General features: G+C 35.6%; 1 protein-coding gene across 1 annotated transcript in view; it reads right to left on the bottom strand.

Annotated features, from left to right (window-relative positions):
* LOC131850296 (ATP-citrate synthase) overlaps nt 1–26,797 on the bottom strand; it is a 60,256-nt gene that overhangs the window by 13,000 nt on the left and 20,459 nt on the right. Inside the window, exons 2-8 of the mRNA XM_059200505.1 lie at nt 5,074–5,189; nt 3,718–3,823; nt 2,921–3,106; nt 2,575–2,688; nt 1,956–2,035; nt 1,134–1,392; nt 266–478 (exon numbers count right to left, since the gene is read on the bottom strand). Of these exons, the coding sequence (XP_059056488.1) occupies nt 266–478; nt 1,134–1,392; nt 1,956–2,035; nt 2,575–2,688; nt 2,921–3,106; nt 3,718–3,823; nt 5,074–5,123 (1,008 nt within the window). The 5' untranslated portion in view covers nt 5,124–5,189. The remainder of the gene's footprint in view (nt 1–265; nt 479–1,133; nt 1,393–1,955; nt 2,036–2,574; nt 2,689–2,920; nt 3,107–3,717; nt 3,824–5,073; nt 5,190–26,797) is intronic.

Raw genomic sequence — 26,797 nt, 5'->3', positions numbered from 1 at the left:
TTATATGAAATTTCAAACACAAATTATTTGTGAAAAGCAGGTAATAAATTGTTGAATTGTTGGTGTAGAATGTTCATAAAAATTACAATGTGATGTACCTTGCCGTTGGGATGCTTTTCCCGGCACATAAGGATGAAGATGGTCAATGTATATCTCTATAATAACATCAGGAAGAGGTGTTCCTGATGGGGTGCTTCTCCCGGTACATGATACTGAGGATTGTCTACATATATATGGTACACTATGATGAGATGAGGTGTTGTACCTTCCCGTTGGGATGCTTCTCCCGGCACATGAGACTGAAGATGGTCTTGGCGTAGTCTGCGGTCTGCGTCTCCGTGGGCGCGCCCGAGTACTCGCCGTAGTTGGCGAGCTCTGCCGCGCCGCCCAGCTCGCACACCGTGTCCGTGTACACCACGGATGCGCCGCCGCCCGCCACCATCGTCCAGATCCGCCCGCACTTGTTGAGTACCGTCAGCTGAAATCCGGGGCAATAACAATTATAATAAGCAATCAAAATTATAAGGTCGGAAACGCGCACATGACACCCCTGGTGTTTCAGGCGTCCATAGGCTATGGTAAACGTTTACCATCAGATTCAAATTCATTTATAAAATAAATAATTTATTCATGCAGGACATTTTAGCCGCTTATGAATGGAATTATTTTTATATTATAATTTTCTCCCTACCGTCCAGTTCAGTAAACAGATCCAATTGAGAAGTACTGGCTAGAAACTCAATTGAATTACTAATTTTTTCAAAATCTTTTATAGCTTTATTTTTTATTTTAATAGTAAGTTTTTTTCAGATGGGCCGTATGCTTATTTGCCACATATGTGGTAAAAAAAATTAACATAACTGTACATATACAATGTTGAAAGTAATAATAATAATTATATCTCGGGACAATTCACACACTACCATCTAGACCCACGGTAAGTAGAGCTTGTGTTAAATATCTAGATACTTTTTTTTTGTAAATACATACATAACATATAGAAAACCCCAGACCGATAAAAACAATCATAGTCAAGAATACAAAATCTTTGCATCGTGCGAGGAATCGAACCCGCGACCATCGGATTTTTGGCCAAGGTAAAAATACTATACAACTTTTAGCCATCAACTGACCTTCAAACTGGCCCCACTCTTCGCATCCAGATCCGCTATATGCGCTTCCTCAGGGTACGCGTCCCGTCCGAACGGCGGCGGGAACACCACCGAGCCCCAACTCTTGGCGCATATGAAGTCTGCGGTCTGGTCCAGCTTTGCCGCCAGGTCTAGGAGGTAGATCCGCTCGTTGGTCACCACGATGGGATTTATCTCCATATATGTGAAGTACAGGTCCACATACACCCGGTATAGTGAATGTATGAACAGGGTTAGTATTCTGAAAGAAAAAAAAACAATAGAAAGAAATGTGACGACTGTACTGTGTATGTATGTGTACTATTTTATTAAACTTAGCAAGTATAGTCTGTTTCTTAAATGAGGAGACAAATTTGTCATTTACAATGTTGCTAGGTTTTTGCATTTTTAGAACAGAAAGATATACAGATTATTTTGAGGGTTATTGTTTACAAATAGTTTTTTTTATAAAACGCATGACCTTCGTATGGCATCATCTGTACATATAAATAAAATTGGAGTGTCTGTTTGTAATATTGAAATAACCGTTTTTTACTACATGCATGGTGTATATATACACCAAAATAATATTTTTAACATTAACATTTTTTACAATTTTTGTCTGTCTGTTTGTTCTGGCTAATCTCTGAAATGACTGGACCGATTCTGACGGGATTTGTTTTGGCAGGTAGCTAATGTAATAAGGAGTAACTTACGCTACTTTTATTTTAGAAAAATAAAGCTAAAAACCACACGATACGCGAAGTCGCGGGTACAGCTAGTAAATAAATAAAAATCGTATAAAAAATCATAATCTCGTCTCACCTTCTGACTGTTTGTGACTTGACGTTCTTGAGTAGGATCTGGTCGATCTCCTCGCCGGTAGGGAATGTGTCCACGGGCACCTGCGGAACACCAGCACCATTGTCTTAATTTGTGAATATTTATAATGCTACTTATTTTTAATCTACCACTCATTTGAAAGAAAGAAAGAAGAAAGAGAAATATTTATTTAGAGCTTTTCAACAATGTTATAATACAAAAAACAACAAACGAAAAAATATTAAATAAAATGTATATAAAATTAAAATGAATTCAACTTAATGGATTGGAAATCTATTTTTATATTAAACGTTTTTAAAATAAAATTAATATTTAAAAATGTTTCAATAGTCATACTTTTTTTAAATCTACCATTTATTTCAAAGAAAGAAAAAATATTTATTCAGTAAAAAGTTTAAAAAATGTATATATAATTAAACTTAATGGATTGGAAACATATTGTTATATTAAACGTTTTTAAAATAAAATATTGTTTACATAAAATATCACTTTGAGATATCAATAGAATGTCAGCTTTTATTCTATTGTATTCAATTCATCATTATGAATGTGACAGAGAGAAACAGAGTGACAAAACAAGCTAGAAGAAAGAGAGTGTCACCTCTAGCCTGACAGCGAGCGCGTCCACATCTCCTACGTCGACGCCTCCCTGATGGTGAAACAGAATGGTGTCCGACCGCCGCCCCGACTGGATGCACAGGTACATCTCCTCGTTCTGTGGGAATAATATATTTTATAATACGATAATAATAACAATAATCTCAGGACAATTCACACAGCGCCATCTAGACCCAAGTTAAGGTAGCTAAAGCATGTATTAGCTAACTGATAGAAACAAAATCTTGGCTGTCTGTCGTTGTTACTGTATTATTATACAACAATTTTAGAACCCATTTCTGTCAATAAACATATATTGTATTAAAAAAAGGTACGCTAGCCGTCCTCACCTGGTCATGTCTGACGAATGGCTCCACGATGAAGTGTCTCAGCTTGCCGACGGCGGCGCCCACCTGCTGCTCCCGGCCCATGAACTCTCCCAGCCACTTGCGGACCTCTGCCGCCGTCTTGTTCACACCCACCAGGCCCAACTTGCCGCGCCTCTTTATTAACTGGTCCGGCTTCACTACCAGTTGCTGTAATCGATTAATTCCTTTATATATAGATGACTAGCTATGCCCACGGTTTCATCCGTGTAAAATTTCAATAAAAATATAGTCTATGTGTTATTCTCATAAACTATATTACTGTGAAGTTTGAGGGTAAGTCTCAAGATAAGCAAAGCTTTTATTTTAATTACATTTTAGTGCGATCGACCGCAATCTCACTCGATTTTAAGTGAAGATACGGTTTAAGCTAGTATACGCAAATTAAAATAGTGCTCATTTACTCTTGAAAGATCCAATGTTGTAAGAAGGGGGATTGTTACTAATGTAGACTCATGACGCCATTACTAGCAATGTACATGTCAGGTTGACCTCTACGCAATTTCCCCTGGTAACCATCGTGATAAATTCCTCTTAAATGTGACACGATGGGCTAACTAACCTCACCTGTCATTGTAAACCTGATGTTCAGCTTATCATCCTCCACTGGTGCCCCACCTGCGTAGGCCGTTAGCGCAGGGTGGTGCACCATTATCATCCATAAAAAAAAATTGGAAGGGGCAGTAAACACTAACGCTGGGAGAGAGTTCCACTCCTTAGCTGCTGGCATAATAATAATACAAGTAGTACACAACGCTTACCTCCTTAGCGAGCCACGGGTTCTTCCCGAGTTCATCCTCCCACACGGTGCTCTGTTCGAAGGTGGCGAACCGGCTCGGCACCAGCGCTGTACCAGCCGCTATATGCCTATAATTGATAGAACCACAGATAAATAAAACACTATTAACAAAAAATGCTCCCGACGACCTCATAACGGCGGGAAACCTCCTACGAGTCCACCCGTTCTGTCCCTACCACGCTATCACACACACACACGACACCGTCCTCGTCGGTGAGGACGACGACCTCAACCACACCACTGCCTGCGTACGCTCGGGCGCCTCTCCGATCGATCCTCTGTCCAATTCGAACCTCTAGCAGTGCTCGCAGACTATAGACGTATCCGTTAGGCAGGGGTGACTTTCAGCGCTACATAAGTCCTTCCGCGGGTTTCGAGTACCATCTGCACTCGCCCCATATCATCGGGTGAAGCTGTAAAGGCCAGCTGCGGCCAACAGCACTAGAGTAGTTTGAAAAAATAAACAAATAATGCGTAGAACCTTAAAGGAAGCTCCAGCTTGACAGCCTTTTCTAGTTTTTATGTCATTGAAATGATAAACAAGCTATATACATGAACAGTAACAAGTGGCATCACGTTATCAGGAGACAGCCGTGATATCACTATTGCGTTACCATTTCAGAGCACTAAGATGTCAATGCATACGTTCTTAAAATGGAAACATCTACAAAGCAAGCTGATTCGCGACAGAGATACCTCACGTAAACGACTTTTGTCCAAAGTCTACTTCAGTAACGTGCGAACAATAATAATAATAAAAATATCACTGGACAATCTACACAGCGCCATCTAGTCCTAAGTTAAGCAGAGCCTGTATTATGGGTACTATATAGTATCCTTAACACAAGCTCTGCTTACAATACTATTAGATAACGCTAAATTGTCCTGAATTATTGTTATTATTATTATATCTTCACGGCAGAGCTTTTAAGGATAGGCAGAGTTACATGCCTCATCATTATTACATAGTATAAAACAAAGTCGCTGTCGCTGTCTGTCCCTATGTATGCTCATATCTTTAAACCTACGCAACGGATTTTGTAGCGAGTTTTTTTAACATATATTAATTTGTATAGATTTGACTCGGTTTCAAAAAGGTTTTCGTTTCGTGTAGGTATCATTACAGAGTATAAAACAAAGTCGCTGTCGCTGTTTGTCCCTATGTATGCTCATATCTTTAAAGCTACGCAACGGATTTTGAAGCGGTTTTTTTTAATAGATAGAGTGATTCAAGAGGAAGGTTTATAAATATAATACATGTACACCCGTGCGAAGCCGGCGCGAGTAGCTAGTATAATATATGTAGTGTAATATTTACCTGTTTATAAGGTCCTTGCCGGTTGCTTCGTGTATGGCCTTCGAGGACATGTTGTCTGTATTTGTTACTAGTTAGCAGATGTTACTGGCCTCGCGTCATATGGCTGTTGTTATTGTCTGCAAAAAAAAAGAAATATATGATTTTTTTTTATTATTATAGTAAAAACATGCCTGTACTTTGAACACGTGGGTTACGGTTTACGTAAATATTTGTTATTGTAAATACTCAAACAATTTGCGTATATTTAACGTCAAATAATTTATTAATGTATTTCTTTTAATGGATGATAATGGAAAGGTAGATCTGAATGTACTGCTGTCGGGGCATTATTGAAGGATGATAGGATGAGCATGAGCTCAGGTGTAGTGGCGAATTAGCAGGAACCAAAGACAATGGCTTTCAGGAGAGACCACGTGGAGGTCGACTTGTCATTATACAATGTTATCATTGGGGCCATTTGGTTACTAAGAATCCTCATCTTTTAGTGGCAAAGTGATACATTAATAAGGGATAGGAGATATCATTTCATCTTTGTGAAGGACAATACTATTACAAAAGGAATCAACAAAATTGAAGATGTAGAATAGACGAAGATATCACGTAAAAGAAATAGAAGTAGAAAAAAAACCATGTTTAAAACATCGTTCTGCAAACAATCTTTTTTGTTCTGCAAACTTATATCAAAAGGCCAGTAACTTTTGATATAAGTTTTCAGAACATAAAAGATAGTAAACTAAATAAAAATGCGATCTTTTTTGTAATACATTAAAAATTTTATTGCAATTTGAAGATGTTTCAGAACAATAACAAAAATATGTCAGAAAAAAACATGCAAACACAAAACCTCCTTTTATTAAATCAGCAAAATACCTATCCATACGGCTCGCAGTATTGAGAACACCTGAGCTTCTAGTATAGAGTCCAATTTTGAGAACAGTTAAGAAGTCTGAGACCTTCTCAGAGAATTCAAAAGAAGCAAACTTTTAAATCTGCTAATATTCTGGTTGTATTTGGGACAAATTTCGAGAAATAAAAAAAATAAAACACAGAACCTCCATATTTTGACATCGGCTAACTGCCTATGCATACGGCTCGCAGTTTCGAGAACGGCTGAGCTTGAGATACTCGGTAGTAATGGCGTCGGGGCGCCGTGATTGGCGGACGCGGATGGTGCAAAATAAATAAAACATCGTCATAATCAATACTCCCATTTTCCAAATTGGCTAAAATGGTCAGTTGCGTTTTATAGAAAGTTTAAGAACTCAAACCATTTTTAAATCCGTTAAAATTCTGGTTGCAATTAGAACAAGTTTTGAGGGCAGATACAGACAATAACGAATGAAATAAAAAATTAAAACTAAACCGTTTTTTCAAATCTGCTAATGGGTAAAATCAAAGATAAGATAAGCAAACTTGCTTCTTACTAAATTGGCTAAAAAGGCCGTTTGTGTTTGTAATAAGTTTCGCGAAAAAAACAGTGTTCAAACACAATCCCTCTCCTTTAAAATCGGCCAAATGCCTATTGCATACGGCTCGCAGTTTTGAGAACAGCTGAGCTTGAGGTAACCGGTAGTAATGGCGTCGGGGCGCCGTGATTGGCGGACGCGGATGGCGCGTCTCGTCGCGTGATCCCACCGGCCCAGTGTATCGACTGTACAGGCATTTAAGTAATAGGTTTGCCATTCTACAATTTTGTTTTATGACCCAAGCTGAGCTCGCGACTTCGTTCGTGTGAGACGACGAATAACGAATTTCCATACCAACTTTCATCCTCTATTTTATTTTAAGAAAGAAAGAAAAATATTTTATTCAGTGTAATGTAAAAAATACAATATAAACAACAAACGGAAAAAAAAGAGCAAATAAAATGTACATATAATTAAACTTAATTTACCATAATTAAAAAATAAACATTTTTTACATCCAATAATGCACTGAAATGGCTCCACTCAGCTTTAATGTATGTAAAGGGTAAAATTTTTATGACAAACTTTGAAAGTCATGTTTATTGATATTGAATCAACAGCCTAAATTTCTAGCTTTAAAAATAACGATACTCCCATACAACCTTTCATCTCCCTTTTCAACCCCTAACAACCCTTTTTCGCATTAAATGTCCTATGTACTCGGGATATAGACTGTATATCAAATTTCATTAGTATTCAGTAGTTTTGGAAGGAAATAAATCAAAATTCAAAATATCTTTATTCATGTAGGTCTATTACAGACTTATTATGTGTCAAATCTACCGTCAGTTCGGTATGATTTCGAGGTAAGAAGAACTGACAAGAAACTCAGCTCGTATTCTTTTCAAATAAATGTAGTACAAAGCGAGACAGACAGTCACACAGACTGAGGTACTTTTGCATTTATAATATTAGTAAGTATTATTAACCTAAAGGCCTCTGTTGAAAATTAGTGGTGTTTATTTGTTTTGCTATGTTGGTATGGCTGTGTGTATATGTACATATGTTGTTTATATATATACATGCTGCAAATTTAATTTAATATATGCTAATATCAATAATATTTGATAAATAAATATATATTATTATTATTCGTCCCGTTTTCTGTGCATTTGTCCTCTCTTGAAGGACTTTCCAAGTAGAAAGTTTTTTTTTTAATAATGGTATGGAGCACTTGCCTGCGCTACGGTTTACGCATGGTGGGGCACCAGTGGAGGATGATAAGATGAGTATGACATCAGGTCAGTTAGCCCATCATGGAAAATTCACCAGGAATTTAACATGTTGGTTTCCAGGGGGACGGGTTATTCATTTAATGTTAGACATATACACCAATATAAAAATAAATTGGCTTTAAAAAAAAAAGTAATTCAATTGAGTTTCTTGCCAGTTCCTCTCAATTGTATTTATATACTGAACTGGAAGGTAGGGAAAAAATATAAAAAAAAATGATGTTCATAAGCGGCTAAAATGTGCTACATGAATAAATCATTTTTTAATTTAAATTTAATACCATCTAGACACATAAATAAAATTGGAGTGTCTGTTTGTAATATTGAAATAACCGTTTTTTACTACATACATATGAATATAAATAAGGTACATACACCAAAATAACATTTTTTTACAATTTTGTCTGTCTGTCTGTTAGTTCCGGCTAATCTCTGAAATGGCTGGACCGATTTTGACGAACTTTTATTGGCAGATAGCTGGTGTAATAAGGAGTAACTTAGGCTACTTTTATTTTAGAAAAAATCTCTAATTAACCTTTTTGTTAAATTCCACGCGGACAAAGTCGCGGGTACAACTATAGAGTATCCATATAACAGCGTAGTCCGTCATAAAACCCGTCGGAGTACCGTACGCGGGCCGTGCGTCACGTCACGGCTAGCGGGATGAACGACCGGCCTACATACGGGCCGGCCGGCCTTGATCTTCACTGTTACACCACGGCCATGCTGGCAGGCAGAGACGTCTTTGTAAAGTCTGCCTCTTCTAAATTATTATAATGACCCCGCAAACGTTTTGCCATATAAATTAAAATTGCTATTAAAAAATAGGGGTTGATTGATTGAGGGTAGAAGTGTGAAAATTTAGGGTTGTATGTATTTTTTAATGTCACATTGTCAACCTTAACACTTAGGGGTATAAAAATTAGTTATAAACCCATTCTCAGATTTATTGAATATACATATAAAATTTCATCAAAATCGGTCAAGCCGTTTCGGAGGAGTATGGTAACTAACATTGTGACACGAGAATTTTGTATATAAGATTTAAAAAGGGGTACGGAATTGTCAATAACGGGAGCTAGGACTCCGTTGCTAGCAATGTATTAAAAAAAACATCACTATAACGGGCCGGCTTTGATTACACGGCCGTATGCAGGCCAGCAGCGGAAAGCAAGCAAACCTACGGTTTTGGATGGTTATTGAAAAGTCTGTGTTCCGTATTCCGAACCTCCCTAGTCTAAGCAGGTTGTATCACCGGCTTGCTTACTGAAACAAAGGGCGCTTGCTAATACTGGCCACAAATAAATACATGTGGTCACTCAAATTTCGAATTTAGAAAAAAAAACAATTGAAAATAAGAATTGGAATAAAAAGGACGCTCCGTAATTAAAACTATAAAAAACAAAAAATTATCGATTTAATTATTGCAATATAATTGTTTCTATGAAAATATACACTGCGTGGCCACTAAACAATACTACACTTTGGGACTTTCCTGAGCAAATGTGAGTAAGTTTGGTGTTACATTGCTTACTTTGAAATCGTATTTCTCCTGTCCTTTCCATTTTCAATAAATACATCCCGATCTCTATTTTATTTATTACTTTATAAGGATTCGTAATCCCTGTGGAATTTCGTTGAGAACGTTTTAGCTCTTTTGAACCAGTAAATACATGTGTAAAATTTTAATTTTAAATTAGGAATTCCGTACTAACACAAATAAAAGATTCCTACGCAAAACGGAGGTAAGCAGATATTAAAAAAAAAAAATTCTTACTGAATACAGGTCGCAGTGTTACAGCACCTGACAATAGCCCAAACTCCAAATAAAAATTAAAAAAAAAACTGAATAGTGTTTGCCAGACTATCAAAAAGAATAGTTCTGGCGTTAAAAATTAAAGCCTCCAAACAAATTTTCTCCTTAGTAACATATACTATACCACTTTCGATCAGGTGGGCCGTAAACTTGACTTACCAGTATTATAAAAAAAACGGGACCGACCAGTTCCATTGAGATTCGATAATAGTTTTTTTTAAGTAACTGGAATCTCGATGTGGCTACCGTCACGTATTATTTTTATACATAAAAAAATTACATGTCACGTTGTTTGTCCGCGATGGACTCCTAAACTGCTACTGAAACGATTGCAAATTTGATTTGCACATTGTGTGCAATTTCATCCAAGTTGAAAGATAGGATAAATTACATTTCAATTTATAGTCGTAATATTATTTTATTCAAGAACCTTAGCCTCAGCATCTTGTGGAAGAGTCTGCTAGTACTGGTATATAATACTTACTAATATCATATATATGAAAGTAACTCTGTCTGCCTGTCTATCTATCTCGCTTTCGCCAAAACTACTGAACCGATTTAAATGAAATTTGATAGACAGATAGTCTAGACCATGAGAAAGGACATACTTTTTAATGCATAAAAATGGGTTATAAGAAGTTGAAAAATAGGACTTAAAATGTATGGAATTATCGTTATTTTTTAGACCGTTGATTAAATATAAATAAAAATCTTGCCCTTAAGCGGGTAAAATAAAATAGGGGATGAAAGTTATTGTTGCTGCAGTTCTTTGGTTATTTGAGTTAGATTTTGAGATTATTGAATATTTTTTCTTTATTTGATCAAGGTCACTATAACACGTGGAGGAAGTCGCGTCTGTAAATGACATAACTATAATTTTAAAACTGTTTAATTGGGTCGATGTGCTCCCTCAAATATGGTTGAGTACAATGATGGCTGGCTCATACGTCATACTCGTGAACGGGTGCTGCTTGGGGACTGGTCTGTTCAGGTTGTGAACACTGATTAATTTTTTGTTCTTTGCGATAGCATATGCTGGTGGTCATTCTATTCTCCCAAATTTGAATTTTAATGACTGTATATTATTATAAACATGTTCCACTATTATTTGAAAAAAATACGAGCTGAGTTTCTTGTCAGTTCTTCTCATCTCGATATCATTCCGAACTGACGGTAGATTTGACATATCATAAGAGTCTGTAATAGACCTACATGAATAAAGATATTTTGAATTTGAATTTGGAAAACCGCTTAAGGGAAACCCTTAGATTAATAATTCGTGGTCCCTTGAGATCCCAATTAACCAGATTTCACAGTAATTTCAATTATAATTGAACCTGTATGAAGCCGGGAAGGCTAGCTGGTTATTTTTACATATCTGTGACGCTTCTGTTGTAACATATAATAATGTCACGTCACACTGTTAGTTCTACGTAATGTCACAAGTTCATGGGTCATTGTCACTCGCTGTGTAGAAAATATCTAGTGACGTCACACGAACGTCGCTCGTGTAGTACCTACATATAGGTACAGTTTATTTTTTCATTATAAATAAATCCTTAATCCTTAATAATGTTATAAATATGAAAAAAACAAACATACCTTATGTTTGTTACGGATTCAAGCAAAAACTATTGAACCGATCATCATAAAATTTTGTACACATGTTCTTGGAGGTTTTAAAATAAACATAGGATACTTTTTATTAAAAAAAAAATTGTTTGATACAATGCGAGCGAAGCCGCGTGTAAAAGCTAGTATTAAATAAAATAGAGGTCCACTTGACAATTAATAAAATAGCTATATAGTTAATTTATATGCGGTCGAAGTAGGATCGAGAATCCTAGCGAAATCTCTATAATCTTCTAAAAGATATTTTACAAGATTATGGATTCTAAAGGATGTTACGACGGCCTCGATGGTCTACTGGTTTAGCACACCGCCTTACTTTCGGTGGTCGCGGGTTCGATTCCGCACAAAAAATATATCTATGTATTTGTATCAGTTAACTAGTACCCATAACACAAATTTTAGCTAGCTTAACTTGGGTCTAGATGGCGTTGTTGATTGTCCTAAAAAAAGATCTTGACCTATCCAGAACTGCAGTGATTTCTATAGTACAAGTGTGTCTATAGCTGCACTAGCAGGCTCCTACCATATTTGGCTAGGCAGGGAGAGAAACGCGAGCAGTGAAAGTGAGTTTTGACATACGTCCGCAAGGGCCCCTTAAACTCCTTATCCTATAGCAAGTTCTGGAAACTGCTCGGAGTTTCTCACACTACCACACGATGGACCGGTGCCAACATGGTGAATCCAAGGTATGATAAGAAGTTCGTCTCTTTATAACCATCGTTTGAACCAGTCATTTTGTTTCAGTCGACGGGTGAGACATGGTCGTCAAATTTAAGGTCTCCTTTCATTTCAATGGCAACTAAATGTACTTTCTCCAGAATTGCCGTATTTTAATCGCATAGACAATAGACAAAGCAGATCCCCAATATCATGTAATTCGTCGGTTATTTTTTTTTGTATCCAAGTTGCATTTTACATTTTTTTTTATTTATATATGCCGCAACGCAATAAATGCTTTATAATGCAATGCACAATGCAAACATAATAATTAGCCTATCTATATTTGTTTATATGAATCTGAAGTGATAAAAACGTAGTAGATAGTGATAATTAAATTATTGAACACTGATTATTGGTTTATATTTATAGACCAATAACAATAAAAAATAACTGATAAACAAATTAAATTTAAGGACCGTCCATAAATTTGGTCACACGTTATTTCTTTATGTATGAAAATGGAACAGTGTACCCACCTGCGGTAACGGTGTACGCTGGCGGGGCACCAGTGAAGCAAAATAAGATGAGCATGAGCTCAGGTCAGTTAGCCCATCCTGACAAATTCACAAAGACTATAAATTCTTTGTGAATTTGTCAAGATGGGCTAACTATTGTGATAACACAATAGTTTCTAGGGGGAATCGCGTGAGGTCAACTTGACATGGTACATTGCTAGTAATAAGATCATCAGTCCACATTACTAACAATCCCCTTACAAAGTGTGACAAAATGTGACATAGTATGACAAGGGGGTAGGATGTGTTACAAAAATCATGTAAAAAATCATAAACTCTAGGGCCTCCCCAATCCTATCCTCCTGGGAAGAGCCGTTACTTGCTGTAATGGGGTATCGCTAACCAGAAGCTAAACCTTGTCCTATCACCTATAGTGCTTAGTGTCTTGCACGAAGATTTGGACAAGGCAACTAATAGTGCCATTCAAGTTTCTAAGTTCTATTCTAAACATACATACTTAGGTTTACCATTGACAGGAAAGAAGAATGGAGACTTCTTCTTCGTCTTAGATTTTGTGCCAACATATTTTAATTTCAGTAAGAAATCACAAAATGTTAACAATTAAAATGTGACCAGATGTGACAGAAAAACTGTTAACCCAAATAACAGACGAGGGAAGAAGGATGTTGTCAGTAATGTGGATTAATATTGCAAGCAATTTATCAAGTCAAGTTGATCACCACGCAGTTTTCCCTGGGAAACATCGTGGTAAATTAGCCAGGGTGGGCTAAACGCCTGACATCTTGCTCATCCTATTATCCTCCACTGGTGCCTTGCCAGGGTAAACCGTTAGCGCAGGCGACATTTCATAATTATCAACCAAAAACAAACTATTCAAAAGTTACCAGCTGTGACAGAAAAATGACTGTTATTGTTATGGATGCCCCAAATAACAGATGAGGTCATATACGTTTTTTTTACGGACTACTCAAATGCTGTTGGCCGCAGGTGGCCTTTACAGCTTCACTGGACGACCGGAGGTGAGGCGAGTGGCACTCCAAATCACGGAAAAACTTATGGAGCGGCTGAATGCCAACTCCCGCCGGACGTATACGACTTTAGTCCGAGGGCACCGCTAGGGTTTCGAACCTCGGCTCAAGCTGTCATAATTTCGATCCTCGTTTGAAGTGGACGGGTCATATACGTGTATATACAGGTATTCCATACGCCGTATCTCCTACTATTATGCAAATTTGAGCATCCTTGACACTGTTGACGTGGAATTTACGAAGATGACTGTCACGCAGTACACATCATACACTTAACAACGAACTGCATTAACTCAATAACAAATACATTTCAAAATCGACTTTGAAGAGTTAACGTTAAAGTCATTATCCAATATTTTTAAGTTAACGCATTTAGTTAGGCGGTGATCAAGTATTGCGAACTTTAATGAACCACAGTTTGCACGTGTGATTTACAAACGCCATGTTTGCACTTCGTACTGTTTGTAGAGAAACAACGATTTTCCTCTCAAACAGTGGCTTGATTGCGTAACGAAGTCACATAGTTAGTAGATGGGGAAGGTGATAATAAGGCCCTTTTTTCAGGGGCGATAATGTAATGGTGCACTCGCTTGCGCTAACGGTGTTCCCGGACCAGTGAAGGATGACAGGATGAGAATGAAGTCACATCAACTTGCTTGCAGTAAGATCCAAATTTAACCATGTAGGAATAAAATAAATAAATGATTATGGTGGCAAATTTACCAGAAATTTACCACCACGATGTAGACCAAATGTCCAAGAGGGGACATCGACCAGACATAGTACATTGCTAGCAATGGGGTCATTAGTCCACATTACTAACAATCCTTTCCCCCCTTTTATTTGATGCTGGACATACTTCATCTAAATAAGTAAATTATGTTAAGAAAGTATATTAAGAAAAAGGATATTCATATTCAATTCTGAACTGGATGGCAGGGAAAAAGTATTAATAACAAAATCTTGACTTGCTTGAATAAGTGACTAAAAAGTCCTACATGAATGAAATATTTTTGATTTGATTTTCAGAATGTCTTTAAACGTAGATTAACATGTACTCATAGGATACGAGAAGCTGAGAAAAATACTCATCGAAGATATTAAATATTTAAAAAGTAATTTATTGAGGAACTTGAATAAAAAAAAATACAGTGGAATTGCGAGATGATTTTTTTGAAGTTGGTTTAGTAACTTAAATTTTAAAAAAACTGTCGAATTGAGAGATTACATTTTTTTTAAGTTGGTTGAAAAGAGCGGTGCGCGTGCGCATAACAACGTGACTGTACGTTTTTGAACGCTGCTGGGTAAGTGTCGCGTCGGTGTGTACGATAGGGTTGCCAGATGGTCGCGTAATTCGGGGCTATAAGTTTATATATTTATTTTTTAATGTCATTTATTTTATTTTAATATCGTATATTCACTCATGTGCCGCCTACTTTATTTTTATTAATACTCTCTTTCATAAGGTTGTCTAAGAGAGGTTGCGTTAGCGATAAGACCGCCATTGTTCTTCTTCTTTCTTTTATGTATTGTTATATATATTGGTGCAATAAAGAATTATAAATAAATTGTCCCGGAATTTCGCGTCTTGTCCCGTGTCCAGTAATTAGACCAATATGTCCCGAATTTTGAAGTTATTTGTTTATTTCAAGTTCGTACGCGAATTAAGTTTGAGTAATTAGGCTCTTGTTTTTAACTTATTTCAATTTTGTTATACCTATCTAATAAAAGTATGTATTTGAAAATATATGGCATTTTCCCTTTCAAATCTATATAAATAAAATTGGAGTGTCTGTTTGTAATATTGAAATAACCGTTTTTTATTACATGGATATTAATATAAATAGTAACTTAGGCTACTTTAATTTTTAGAAAAAAAAAATATTTTAGATCAATGTAGTCAAATTCTACACGGACAAAGTCGCAGGAAAAGCTAGCACAAATATAAATCCTTTCAAAATAAAAAAAAAACAAAACACTTTTTACTATGGCCACGAGTCGACACCGTTGTCCTAGAATTGTACAGGATAAGTTTCTATCTGGCAACCCTAGTGTACGAGTACATGTAGTGTGCCGTGTAGTGGCAGTTTTAAATGTCACCTTTGACACTGACGCACCTAACGCACCTAATGTTCACGTGACGCGACGGAGGCGTATGTGATTTTTTTTTATTCGACGGCCTCGGTGGTCTAATACCACACCGGTTTACCTCCAATAGTCGCGGGTTCGATTTCTCGCTCGGTGCAAACATTAGTGCCCCGCCAGCATAAAGCGTTAGCATAGGCGGGTGCATTATTCCCTTATCCTTAAAAAAAACATCAAATGACAATAAACGTGGAGGAACAACTATTAATAATAATAATAATAACCTATCCTGGGTTATCGAATGTACAAAATCGTCTGCGTGTGTGTACCTCAGTCTCACATATTTCAGCTATCAACCAGCTTGCTTTGTAAGTTGTGTTTCGGTTGAAGCAGGGCCGTCTTTCATATATTAGAGGCCCTCGGCACATTAAGATAATGGGGTCTCTATGACCACAGTAATAAAGCACTATTTTGTTAGAACAAACAAAGTAATTTTTGAACATGCCTCTTTAGAGATGTATATGGGGATGCTCTACCTTCAAAACAAACCAGGCAAAAATAATTATAAAAGTCGTTAAGCGATGAGGGTTTCAAGGTCTTGCTAGACATTTATAATTTTTTTTACAAAAACGAACATAGCGTCGGTAAGCATTTGTTAAGACGTACTTTCAGGCGAAAGTAGAGTAGTTATCGGTTGTCGTTTGGTAATGGAGTAGGGACTAGACTAGACTAGGAGGACCCAATTCATCGCGGGGCCCTAGGCACGTGCCTAGTGTGCCCAGTGGGGAAGAGGGGCCTGGGTTGAAGGTCTGGGTTGAACACCTTTTCTTCAGTCCTTCGGAATGGCAACACAAGACTACCACGGACCTTAAATGATAACGTGATATCCATAGTTCTAATAACGCATCAACATTCAAATCATATCAAAACAAAATTCATTTATCCATATAGTGTAGTGCTAATAACGTATCGAAATTCAAATTTGAAGCCCTCGGTCTATCGGTTTAGCACACCGCCTTCGCACAAGCACCAAGCACAAGTTCGATTCCGCGGGTTCGATTCCAAGCACGGCACACACATTTGTATTCATGAGTACGATTGTTTGTATCGTTCTGGGTGTTTTCTATATATAATATATATGTATTTACGAAAAAACACATATCTATGTATTTGTATCAGTTATCTAGTACCTATTACAAAAGCTTTAGCTAGCTTAACTTGGGATTAGATGGAGCTGGGTGAATTGTCCTGAGATTATTACTATTGAATCCAATCAATAATCATTAATTCATGTAGAGGACATGATTCAAAGGCTAAAATGTTTAGCCGCTTATGAACGTCAAGTTATTTGTCTTAATATTTCTTCCACGTCTAGTTCAGTATATAGATTCCATTGAGAACTAGTATTTGTAAATAGCTAAACTGTTATCAGTTACAAAAAAATAACATTGGAAGATCACGGGTTGCTTAGTGGACAATTGTCAGTTTGCGTGCTTGCGGGAAATATCCATTGTTGAATAGTTATGGTGTAATTGTTTATAATACTGTTAGTTGTATAAATAAACGACTCCTATTATTACGCTGTTGATTTATAATATGATATATTCTATTTATAACGGCAATTTGTTTTTATATTCTAAGAAAACTTGCTATTTATGTCAACTATGCTATTTGGCAGTTTTTATTCACACAAAATTCTTAATAGTATAAATCTGGACAATATTTATTTCAATGAGCAACACGCAAGTTTTTTGCTTGTTCTTGTGATGAGTCTGCGTTCCGAAAGAATAGTCATATAAAAAAATATGACTATTCAAAAGTGCTTATATCAAGTTTATTTATTACGGCAGCTTCACTGAACGAAAGTAGTGGCAAGTGTAGAGGGCTCTCCAAACCCGCGGAAGGACTTAGGAAGGGGCAGAAGGCCGTGTTTTCAAATCAAAATATCTTTATTCATGTAGGTCTAATACAGACTCTTGGGGGGAAAGGAGACTGTTAGTAATGTGGACTGATGATTTTATTGCTTGCAATGATTTGGGTACCATGTCAGGTTGACCTCCATTCGGTTCCTCCTGGAAACCATCGTGATCAATTCTTGGTGAATTTGTCACGATGGGCTAACTGACCTGACCTCATGCTCATCTTACCATGCTCCACTGGTGCTCCACCAGCGTAAACCGTTAGGGCAGGTAGGAGCACCATTCCATTATCATCAATAAAAAACAGACTTCAAATCTACCGTCGGTCCAGTGCTTTCGAGGAAAGAAGAAATGGAGAGTAGAAATCAAATCAAATCGACACAAAAAAAGTGTATATTTATATTTCTCAAGATTTCCCAGTGAGATATATAAATTGACATATAAATATAAATAGAAAGAAAAGAAGAAAGAAAGAATGGGTAAATATAATGGGTACACCAATAAAAATGTCCCAAGCCACAAATACCTTATTTTGTCTGAAAAATTACATTCATTAAATTCATTTTAGTCAAGTTCAAGAAACACGTGTTTTGAATTTTTATTACTCGTACCTTACGGGGATGAAAGTTGACATGGAAATATGCTATTTTTAAACTTCACCCGTATGAAGCCGGGCGAAACATGTAAACTAGTATAGAATACAATTACTAAATATACTTTCGTATTACGACTATTTTTATTCTGTTTAGCTAACACTGTATGCATTTGAAATCATTTTTGAATAATGCATGGCGTTGTGCTTCTGAAAGAAACCTATATAGATTTATAACAAAAACGTGCCAAGGTCGACTTTGTTCATTTTTTTTTATAAATTATATGTATAATGGTAATAACTCAGAAAAGTTCACCTAACGTCGTCTATAACCTAAGCAAAGCTTATGTTATGGATACTAGATAATTAATAGAAATATTTAACTACTAGAAATAATAGAAATTTCATAATCTTCCGGCCGCGAAATTTTCTTAAAAAGGGGTAAAAATTGTTGCTTTAAGTGTTAATACTATGATACCCCTGGATGATAATCATTTAGTCTAACAACGCCATCTAGTACCAAGAGGGGACAGTTCTTGCTAAAAATATTAATATAATGATAATAATGTCACCCCTGGAAAATTAACACAGCGCCATCCAGACCCACGGTAAGTAGAACTCTACTTAGCGTGGGTCTGGATGGCGCTGTGTTAATGTGCTAGACGACTGATATAAAAACTTAGATTTTTTGCTAATACATACGTAATAATCATAGAAAGTGTTTTCTATGATTATGAGACCGATACAAACAATAATACGATCGATATAGACCAACCATGTATAAAGAACAAAGTAGTTACTATAAAAAAACTATAGAAATAATTTATTTTTATATCGCAATATTCAACATAAACATGTAAAGTTACAAATATTTAAAATAGCAACACACCAATTAGGTTCTTTCTCGTTCTTCTTATGATAAGACACCTTTCCGAATGAGCAGTAGATAAAAAAAAATAAGTTTATTACAATAAAGAATTTTCTATTCTATTTTCAGCTCTACCAATGTACGGATATAATATAATAATATTTTGTGACGATCAAAAGTATTTAAATTTATATTTATTTGAATAACGATTTTTCTATTCTATTCTGTTCTATTCTCAGCTCTACCAACATATGGACAAAATCTTACGCAACGATCAAATCTGTTTAAATATATATTTATTTGAATAACGAATTTTCTATTCTATTCTCAGCTCTACCAACGTATGGACAAAATGTTATGTGACGATTAAAAGTGCTTAAATTTATATTTATTTGAATAACGAATTTTCTATTCTATTCTCAGCTCTACCAACATATGGACAAAATCTTATGTAACGATCAAAAGTGCTTAAATTTATATTTATTTGAATAACGAATTTTCTATTCTATTCTCAGCTCTACCAACACATGGACAAAATCTTATGTGACGATCAAAACTGCTGAAATTTATATTTATTTGAATAACGAATTTTCTATTCTATTCTATTCTATTCTCAGCTCTACCAACATATGGACAAAATCTTATGTGACGATCAAAACTGCTGAAATTTATATTTATTTGAATAACGAATTTTCTATTCTATTCTATTCTATTCTCAGCTCTACCAGTATATGGATAAAATCTTTTATGACGTATTCACGTCCGTGTTCTTGTTTTGTCAATGAACAATGATGCAATTTAATAATTATCATTACATTTATGATCATTAATGATTAATGTACATCATTATTTAATGATAAGGTGCAGTGAGTCTGACCACGTTGCGGCGGTCACGTCTTCATTCCTCGTACCAATCGACACTTACCGAAGCATACTTTGTATCTATAAAGTTATAGCGAATTAATTACGATCGTCCGGCAACACTGTTGCATAGTTTCCCCTCCGATCGATCCTCGTTCAATTCCAATAGTGATTGAAATTACGACGGCCTGAGCCGAGGTTCGAACCCCTAGCGGTGCCCTCAGACTAAAGTCGTATCCGTCAGGCGGGACTTGGCCTTCAGCCGCTCCATAAGTCCTTCCACGAGTTTGGAGTGCCATCTGTGCTCGCCCCCTATCCTCCGGTAAAGCTGTAAATGTCACCTGCAGCCAACAGCATTAGAGTAGTCCGAAAAAAAATGTTGCTAGTATCGACGCGAATAAGAAAAACAAAGTTAGATAGATAGGTAAAATGTTTATTGCCAAAATTAAACAAATTACAGAGAATACAGGAAACAAAAAAAAACATATAAAGTTGGCAATAGGATTGATTAGCAATAGCTGTTGCTGGTATAAGCACAACTTCAATGAGGAGCAACTTATACAGAACTGGTTTTCAGGCAGCCCCCATTACTCATTATAAACGACATTACAGACCTGCAGGGTTTATTAATTTCACAGTCACTATACATATACATTTAAGATATTCACAAAAAAAAATATTAAATAAGACCTGGGATATATACACAACTAGCTGTCCCCGCGGTTTCGCCCGCATGAAATTTGTAGCTTATATGTTATTCTGATGTATAAGCAATATTACTGTAAAGTTTCATCTAAATCCATTCAGTAGTTTTTGCGTGAAAGAGTAACAGACATCCATACTCATAAACTTTCGTATTTATAATATTAATAAGATATATATTATGAGCATAAATAAATCAGTTGTTATTCGTTACCGAATCTCTTTCTTTCGAGATATAATCTGGACAGCCTCGGTGGTATAGTTATTTAGCACACCGTCTTACTTCCGTCATCCGATTCCTCGCAAAACAAACATTTGTATTCATAAGTATGACCGTTTGTATCGGTCTGAGTGTTTTCTATGTATGTTAGGTATGTATTTACAAAAATATCTAAGTATGTGTATCAGTTGTCTAGTACCTATAACACAAGCAGAGCTGCTTGCCTTGGGACTAGGTAACGTTGTGTGAATTGTCCAGGGGTATAATTATTATTTTTCTCTTTTATTTGTTATAGAAGAAGCTAATACTCTCCCATAGAGAGGAAAGGGGATTGTTAGTAATGTGGACTGATGATCTTATTGCTAGCAATGTAACATGTCAGGTTGACCTCCAAGCGGTTCCCCCTGGAAACTATCATGACAAATTCCTGGAGAATTTTTCATGATGGGCCAACTAATGATCTCATATTCATCTTATCATCCTCCACTGGTGCCCCGCCAGCATAAACCGTTAACGCACCATTTCATTATTATCAATAAAAAATTAAATTAAAAAAATACTCACCCACACGGGCCTTAGCCAAGTGTGAGAGAGGTTGCGAATTATTACTACATCTTTGTTCTCTGGAACGAACCGCATGAGTCATGAGCGTCACCAGTAGATGTCTTAAGTCCTTCATATATACAGGTGACGGTTACCACTCACCATCAAATGGTACGTGAGCTCGTTGCATTTGCGGTATTGCACCAAAAATTGCCGCAACGCATAACAAAATATATCTACCGTTCCAGGGAGGATATGTGAAAACGAATATTGTCGGCAATTCATTTGAAACATTCAGTGCTATGTTGCAATCATTTACGCAGTCACGCCACTATCATTGCCGTGATTATTGAACGATTTACCGTAGATCCGGCTCAGAATTTTGTACCTTTATTTGCTTCGTATTTTATTTATTTTTAAATACCTTTATGTATTTAAAAATAAATTAAAGAGGTTGTTGATTGACAAACGTTATTATAGTATATCGGAATTTTTAGATGATAAATTTGACGAAATGTTGTATTAGTTTTATATTATTGTACATATACTTAAGTTGTAGTTTTTGTATTATTATATCATCATTCTTTTTTATTATTGTTTAACATTTAAATTTAATATTTTATTGTAGCATTTAAATATATGGTATGCCATCTAGGCTACACATGTCGGACAAATTCCTTATATGTATATCATCTCTTTATGTAATCACGCATGTTTTACAAATAAAGAATCTTGAATCTTGAATCTTCTTAAAGTACGTACGTAGAACCTTCTATACTATACATCGTAAAAGCCATTTGCTAATAGCAGAAGACAACTTGAATTCGGTTCATACTATTTACTTCTATTTTTGCTTTGTAGTTCGTAGGTTTACGATTATTATTTTTACTGAGTAAAAGTACTAGAGGACAACCCTTAGGACAATTCACACAGCGCCATCTAGTCCCAAGTTAAGCTAACAAAAGCTTATGTTATGGGTACTAGATAACTAAGACAAATACATAAATATACTTTTCTTCGTAAATACATACATACAATACATAGAAAACACCGAGACCGATACAAACAATCATAGTCATGAATACAAATGTTTGCATCGTGCGAGGAATCGAACCCGCGACCATCGGAAGTAAAGCGGTGTAATAACAATTTGCTTAACAGAAAACAAATTGATCCCATTTAATACAATTTACTTCTTTACATATAAGAGCAAGTCGCTTCCGCTGTCTATTCACTTAGATCTTTTAAACTGCGCAACGGATTTTAATGCAGATTTTTTATTGTTAGAATATACTTTACTTGTAACATACAGAAAAGAAAACAATATATTAAAGAACAATGGTATAGTGGTAAATTTTAGGAATAGGTAGAGTGATTCAAGGTAGGTTTATATGTATAAGACGGAGCGGGTCGCTAGTCAATTCAATAAATCATTTACTTAAAGCAACTTGCATTAGCTAGTTTTGTTCACTATAGCTAGCTGTTTTTAAATCTGGTGATCAAAGCTGAAATTATCACCTCGGATAAACAATTAGTGCAATGGACACTAAACCCGCGGAGAAGCTAAGCAAAGCTGGAGAACCGAAGCTAACTCCATCCTGACGGATACGACTGCACCGCTAGTCCGAGTGCACCGCTAGAGGTTCGAACCGCGGCACAGGCCGCCGTAATTTTTATTTCTCTTTAGAATGGTACAGGTTATAAATCGAAGGGGTCCTTGTTTTTAAGGTCCTTGTTCTACCAAGGTAGTGGTAGATATAAAAATCATATTCTAACCTTTAAAAAATAGCTACTGACTTCATAGAACCGTTTTCACTATCCTAACTAATAATAAATGTGAAAGTGAGTTTGTTACGCTTTCATGCCTTAAACAATCATCATGAAATCTGACAAGGTATAGCATTTGGAATTGAGAAGGATATAGGCATTTTTTATTCGAACGAAGACGCGGGATGTATGCTAGTTGGTTACAAATATATTACAATTGCTAATAGAGTTCCAAATCCGCCTTCCTTTGTTTTTATCTCACGCATTTCAACTTAAAAATGTAAAGATACAAAAGGTACAAATATTTAAAAGAGCATCAAGCTAGTTTCTTTCCTGTTCGTCTTGTGATAAGGCACCTTTCCGAATGAGCAGTAGATAAAAAAAAAAATAAGTAAAATGACTATTCTAAAGTGCTTAATTTAAGTTTATTTGAATAAAGAATTTTCTATTCTATTCTAAAATCTTGTGACGAAGTCACGTCAATGATGCAATAGTATAATTATCATTACTTTTATGATCATTAATGATTATTCATTCATCATTAGTGATTATATTTATTTATGATTATTCCAAATCCTCCTTCCAATCACTCCAAGACGCAATGTTCTTGATTCAGATTGGATTCAAATATACCGAGCGAAATGTGGTCGAGTGGTGCTTTCACCAAAACATAGACAGTTAACAATAATAATAATATCTCAGGACAATTCACACAGCGCCATCTAGTCTCAAGCTAAGCAGATCTTGTATTATGGGTACAAGACAACTGATATAAATAGTTATATACGTTTTTCTAGACCGCCAGACCGATACGAACAACTTTACTCTTGTTTTCAGCGTGTGAGGAATCGAATGACCATCGAAAGTAAAGCGATGTGCTAAATTGCTAGACAACAATGGAAAACAGTAGCATCGGTACCTCTGCTTTTATTTTCTAAAATCAAATTCATTACATGGGACATTTTAGTTGACTTATGTAAGTCAAGCTTTTTGTATTATCACCACCTTCATAATGGTGGATGGTGTATCGGCGTTACCGTGACAGATTGCCGTCATCACCGTCGCGACCACACAGACACTTTATATTTTATAACTATTTCAGACTAGCCGTGCCCTAGGGCACATCCGCGTGAAATTTATAGTCTATACGTTACTGATGTAGCTATATTACTGTAAGTTTTATCAAAATCCGTTCAGTAGTTTTTGCATGAAAGAGTAACAAACATCCATAGTAATCCATACATACAAACTTTCGTGTTTATAATAGTAATAAGATACATACATATATACTACGTTATTTCTTTTCGTTACAGTGTTATATATCTACAAGTAAATAATTATTATGTATATATTACTTTGTAGCTAGGGGGGGAAGAATGGCATATATGTGGGTACATTGTTATTAATATTTTATGTTCACCGTCAATATAATAAAGAATCAGTCTCGTAAAGTGTCTTGTCATTATAACATCCTAGTTAACAGTTGTGCACTATAATATAATACATACCAATTAGTCTATAATGAATTTATAATACTGGCCATTAGTAGCCTGAACTAAATAAATAAAATATTTTTCCCTACTTTCAGTTCAGTTTACAGCCGTAAATAAATTGTTTGTTCAAATCTGAAATAATCTCCGTAACTTATGACAAATACTCTATATGTTATCGACTCCACTATCACAGAGAATTAGGGTATTGTTATTTGACACTGTTATCTAAACACCTCTTAAGAATATTGGCATTTGAGATGGATGTGCGCCGTGACAAGAATAGACAAGATTAAGGAACGTATATTTTTTATCATAATTATGCAATAGTGTTACAAATAAACAAAACAAGTATATTTAGAACATTTTTTTAAATGTTTTATCCTGTTTTACGGTTTTTGTATTGATATTATATATACATTTTTTTTTTTAATAACCAGAAAATACCATAGGCATTTTGGTAGGCGGGATGTTTCGTCGCGAACTTTCTAGATTAATTTTATCGTTAGTTTTTTTTTTATATATACCCTCAATATCGATGTTTATTACTCGCAACGCATAGCAATAGCAGTCGTACAAGCTGCCATGCACCACGCCCAGTTGTATCTGTGACTACGGCGCGAGTGTATGTCTATCGTTTCGAAAATTATCTCTGCATTCAACCTCACCTCACGTCTTCAAAGACCGGATCTACCGAAGGTGGATGTTCATCGAAGGCATTAGCAGAACAAGGTACGTGTGTGCATTATATTTGCTATTGTCAACGAGTTTTTAGAACATCGATTTATTCGTATACGTAATAGTCCCTATGTAGCATAAAGCCACCGCTATTTCGGATTGGTGCGAATGCTACATATGTATTTACATCATACTAAGCTGTACAGAAATAGAAATATTCTGTATTCAAATAAAATAAATAAAAGCACTTTTGAATAGTCATATTTTTTTGTTCCACCATTCATTAGGAACACAGTCATCACAAGAAGAATGAGCAAGAAACTTGTGTGTTGCTCTTTTGAATAACTGTTAAATAATTTTAAATGAATTAACTCAATAACAAGTAAGAGGCTTGCGACAATCAACATAGAAACCGCTACGCAACGTTCTTAATGCAATCAGATAATATTGTTCAGCGCTATGAATTTTAAGTTTTTTCTATAAAATTATCATTCATAAACTCATCAATTTTATAACAAGGATTTTTGGGGAGAAAGTATTTTATATGACATTTTAATCTTTTTTCAGTCAGATCCAGAACGGATTCTGGTAGTTTGTTGTAAAACCTTACGCAATTATCATAAAACTTTGTGGTCTAGCGATTTACGCTGGTCCTAATGGAGAAGGGGATAGGACTAAACTACCATATGTACTGCCCCATTGACGTTGATTTACATTAACATCATTCGCACAGCCTTACGAGTGTTATACAACGTGTTTACAAAAAATCTATGACTTGAACGAATCCTTGAAAAGCAAAAATGAACTTTGGATTAGTAATGCCATGATCTATTCTTATTTGGCTAAATAATTATGTTCATATTATGAAAAAAACCGGTGACGTCAATCGACTTGTTCGATTGCTTCTCGTGGTTATAACAAATAAGATTACGGTTCATCTTTTGTTGTTAAAATTAAATTTCCGATTAATTTATATGTTAATCGCTATTATAGTTTCAGGTGAACAAACAGATACATTTCCTATTTCCTATATGTACATTCATTTCTTCATCATTTATATTATAATTATGTATTCAAGTGTTAATAGTAAAATAAATAACTCTGGACAATTAACACAGCGCCATCTAGGCCCGCGGTAAGCAGATCTTAAGTTATAGGTACTGGACAACTGATATAAATACTTAATTTTTTTTTAACATATATATAATATACATTAGAAAACACCCAAACTGATACAAACAACCATACTTATGAATACAAATATTTGCACCGTGCGAGGAATCGAACGCGCAACCATCGCAAGTAAAGCACATTGCTTCACTTTCGATTCTTACTAAACAGCTAGACCGCCAGTAAATTTCATATATTTAATTTATGTACGTGAATTTGATTATATTTATTTAATTAGGCATATTTATTTAGTATTTCTACGTGTATGTATTTAGTATAGATAGAGCCAACATTGTTTGTTGCAATGGTTTGCGATTTTATGAATTTCATAATTACAGATGCAAATTGTAGGGTTTGCAATTGAAACTGAAGTGGTAATTTATTTATAATGGGAATTTGTATCCTTTGTTTATGTAATTCTATTAATAACTCCTATGACATGTCACATCTATCAGTTCG

Source organism: Achroia grisella, unplaced genomic scaffold, assembly GCF_030625045.1.
Source record: "Achroia grisella isolate CSIRO2021 unplaced genomic scaffold, CSIRO_AGI_Agris_v1 utg719, whole genome shotgun sequence".
In the NCBI taxonomy this organism is placed as follows: domain Eukaryota; kingdom Metazoa; phylum Arthropoda; class Insecta; order Lepidoptera; family Pyralidae; genus Achroia; species Achroia grisella.
Note: the sequence above shows the minus strand (reverse complement) of the source record. Positions and strands in the feature narration are given on the sequence as shown.